We start from the raw sequence: 2,886 nt of genomic DNA on the forward strand, positions 1-2,886 counted from the left end.
CTTTCTGGAGGTGGTCGCATCTAGTCTTTATGCCTCCAAGGGCTATGCCCAGTGATTGTTGCTGGTAACTATTGTTGGTGGGGGTACAAGTGGCAGTGAGCAGTTTGGTGATTATAGCATTGAGCTCATCAGACCAATCTGAGATATGATTTTGACTGTGTTTCTTTTCCATTTTATTGAGCCTCGTTGCTTAGTCTTCTTGGACAATCCATGTACATTTTCCATAACCATATTACCTTCAAGAATCAATGAGAATCGGTTTCTGCTCCTTGCATGTAAGTAACTCTGAGCATTAGAACCTGGGTGTTTAATGACAGGTCCAGAAGACAACCTCAACTATAACCAAAGCCATGCTATTGTTTTACACTAAATACATAATTTCATGTGCTTTGGGTTTAAGGGATATCTCGGGACAATATCCAATAAGAAAATCTGCGAAATGTATTTAATATAGATACTTCTAGGAAGTTCTAAAAGAAAAACATACGAGGGACAAAACTGTTTCCCCAGAATCACAGATAAAATTTGGAACAGTGTTTTGGGGTTTCATCTAGAGAAAGAAATCCATGATCTGCTCCTCCATTTCCTGAAGGCTCTCTTGACATCCCCATTTCTCAGGCTATAAATGAAGGGGTTCATCATGGGGGTCACCACTGTGTGCATGACTGTCAGGATGCGACCGTTGGCCACTGAATAGCTGGTAATAGGCTGGAAGTAGACCCATGTGAGTGTGCCATAGAAGATAGCCACCACAGTGAGGTGGGAGCCACATGTAGAAAAGGCTCTCCACTTGCCCTTGGCTGAGGGACTCCGGAGGACCACTGAGATGATGCAGGCATAGGAGGCAATGATGAAGGCCAGAGCTCCATTGATGACAATAACACCTTCTGTGTGAATCATCAGGGTGTTGAGGTGAGTGCTGGAGCAGGATAACTTCATCAGAGGGTAAAGGTCACAGAAGAAGTGAGGGATCCTATTATCTGCACAGAAGATCAATTGGCCCATGAGAAAGGTGTGCAACAGGGCATGAAGATGGGAGAGGATATGGCACAGGGCCACTATCTGTGAGCATAGCATCCTGGTCAGAATCATATGGTAGCGGAAAGGGTGGCAGATGGCGATGTATCTGTCATAGGCCATTATAGCCAGGAGGAAGTTTTCCATGGCTGCAAAGCATATGAAGAAATAGGTCTGGGCTAAGCAGTGCATGTAGGAAATGGTCTTTGTAGGAGAGAAAATGTTCTACAGCATCTTGGGGACTGTGGTGGAGGTGAAGCAGATGTCTACCAAGGCCAAGTTACTGAGGAAGATGTACATGGGGGTGTGGAGATGTGGAGTAGAGATAATCAGTGTGATGATGGCAAAGTTGCCAGAAATGTTGATTGCATACATAAATAGAAAAAGAAGGAAGAGTGGGATCTGTTCTTGTGGGTAGGCAGAAATGCCCAAGAGAACAAAATGGGATACACTGGTCCAGTTGGTATTTTCCATCTGTTGGCATAAGAACAAAAATGATTATTACTAGTTTTTTATTGAGGTATAATTGACATATAACATTATACTAGTTTCATGTGTACAATATAATGATTCAGTATTAGTATAGGTTGTGGAATGATCACCATGATAAATCTAGGTAGCATCCAAATGCTAGTGTACTAATTACAATTTTTTTTCTTGTGATGAGGACTTTTAAGATCTACTCTGTTAGCAACTTTCCAATATGCAATATAGTATTATTAACTCTAGTGCCATGCTGTGCATTGTATCCCCATGACTTATTTATTTTATACCTGGAAGTTTGTACTTCTGGATCCCTTTCATCCATTTTGCCTACCTCCTCTACCTTCACCTCTAGCAACCACAAATCTGTTCTCTGTACCTATGAATTTTTTCTTTAGATTCCACATATTAATGAGATCATATGGCATTTGCCTTTCTCTGTTTGACTTATTTCACCTAACATAGTACCCTCAAAATCCATACATATTGTTGCAAATGGCAAGATTTCATTCTTTTTTTTTTATGGCTGGATAATATTCCTTTATTTCTATCACATCTTCTTTATTCATTTATCCATTGATGGACAGTTAGGTTGTTTCCCTGCCTTAGCTATTGTAAATAATGCTGCAGTAAATATGGGGTTGCATATATCTTTTCAAATTAGTGTTTTTGTTTTCTTTGAATAAATACCCAGAAGTAGAATTGTTGGATTACATGGTGATTCTATTTTTAATTTTTTGAGGAACCTCTATACTGTTTTTCAAAAAGGGTTATTTTTATAGACTTGTACATGTGAGCAGGCCATTTAGTTACTATCACTTTTTTGCTCCAATGTAAACTACATATGGTGTTTATGAAAGGATCAAGTGCTTGTTTTCCAAAATAATGAGGTATGAATTTTTCATTATAATTAACATTGTCACTATCACCATAGCTAACATTCACAGAGAACTTACCTTGAACCAGGGACTTTGCTACCTTATCACATTTAATTTTTATAATAACTCTATGGAAGAAATTATTATTATTATTATTATTATTATTATTATTATTATTTCACAAATGAGAAAACTGAGCTATAGAAAGTTTAAGCTCATAAAAGGGCAAAATCTGGTTTTGTTTATCTGGCTCCAGAGGCTATACTAGTGACACTACATAACATAACTCCTCAAATTAAAACCAAGGCATCTCATGCATGGTAATAAGACCTGTTGATGGGCTATATAACCAAGGCATTTTGGCTAACAGGGATTTCAGAGAGGTCATTTGGTCCAGCAATTTCTATTTTGGGGAATGCGTAGCCCAGTGATACCCAACGACTTTTCAGAGTGCACAGACATGGTTTTAGGAGAATCAGTATCCAGATTCTCAGCTTTTGCATTTTTC

At 38.6% G+C, this 2,886-nt stretch overlaps 1 protein-coding gene across 1 annotated transcript; it reads right to left on the reverse strand.

Moving 5' to 3' along the window:
- Nucleotides 1-546: 546 nt before the first annotated feature.
- Nucleotides 547-1,491, reverse strand: LOC308247840 (olfactory receptor 1Q1-like; the record flags this gene model as incomplete). The annotated part of the gene is given in 2 exon segments (XM_080667569.1): nt 547-1,242; nt 1,246-1,491. Coding segments are annotated over 2 exon segments (942 nt in total).
- Between the last annotated feature and the right edge of the window lie 1,395 nt (nt 1,492-2,886).

Source organism: Plecotus auritus (genome assembly GCF_963455305.1).
Source record: "Plecotus auritus genome assembly, chromosome: 5".
Taxonomy (NCBI): domain Eukaryota; kingdom Metazoa; phylum Chordata; class Mammalia; order Chiroptera; family Vespertilionidae; genus Plecotus; species Plecotus auritus.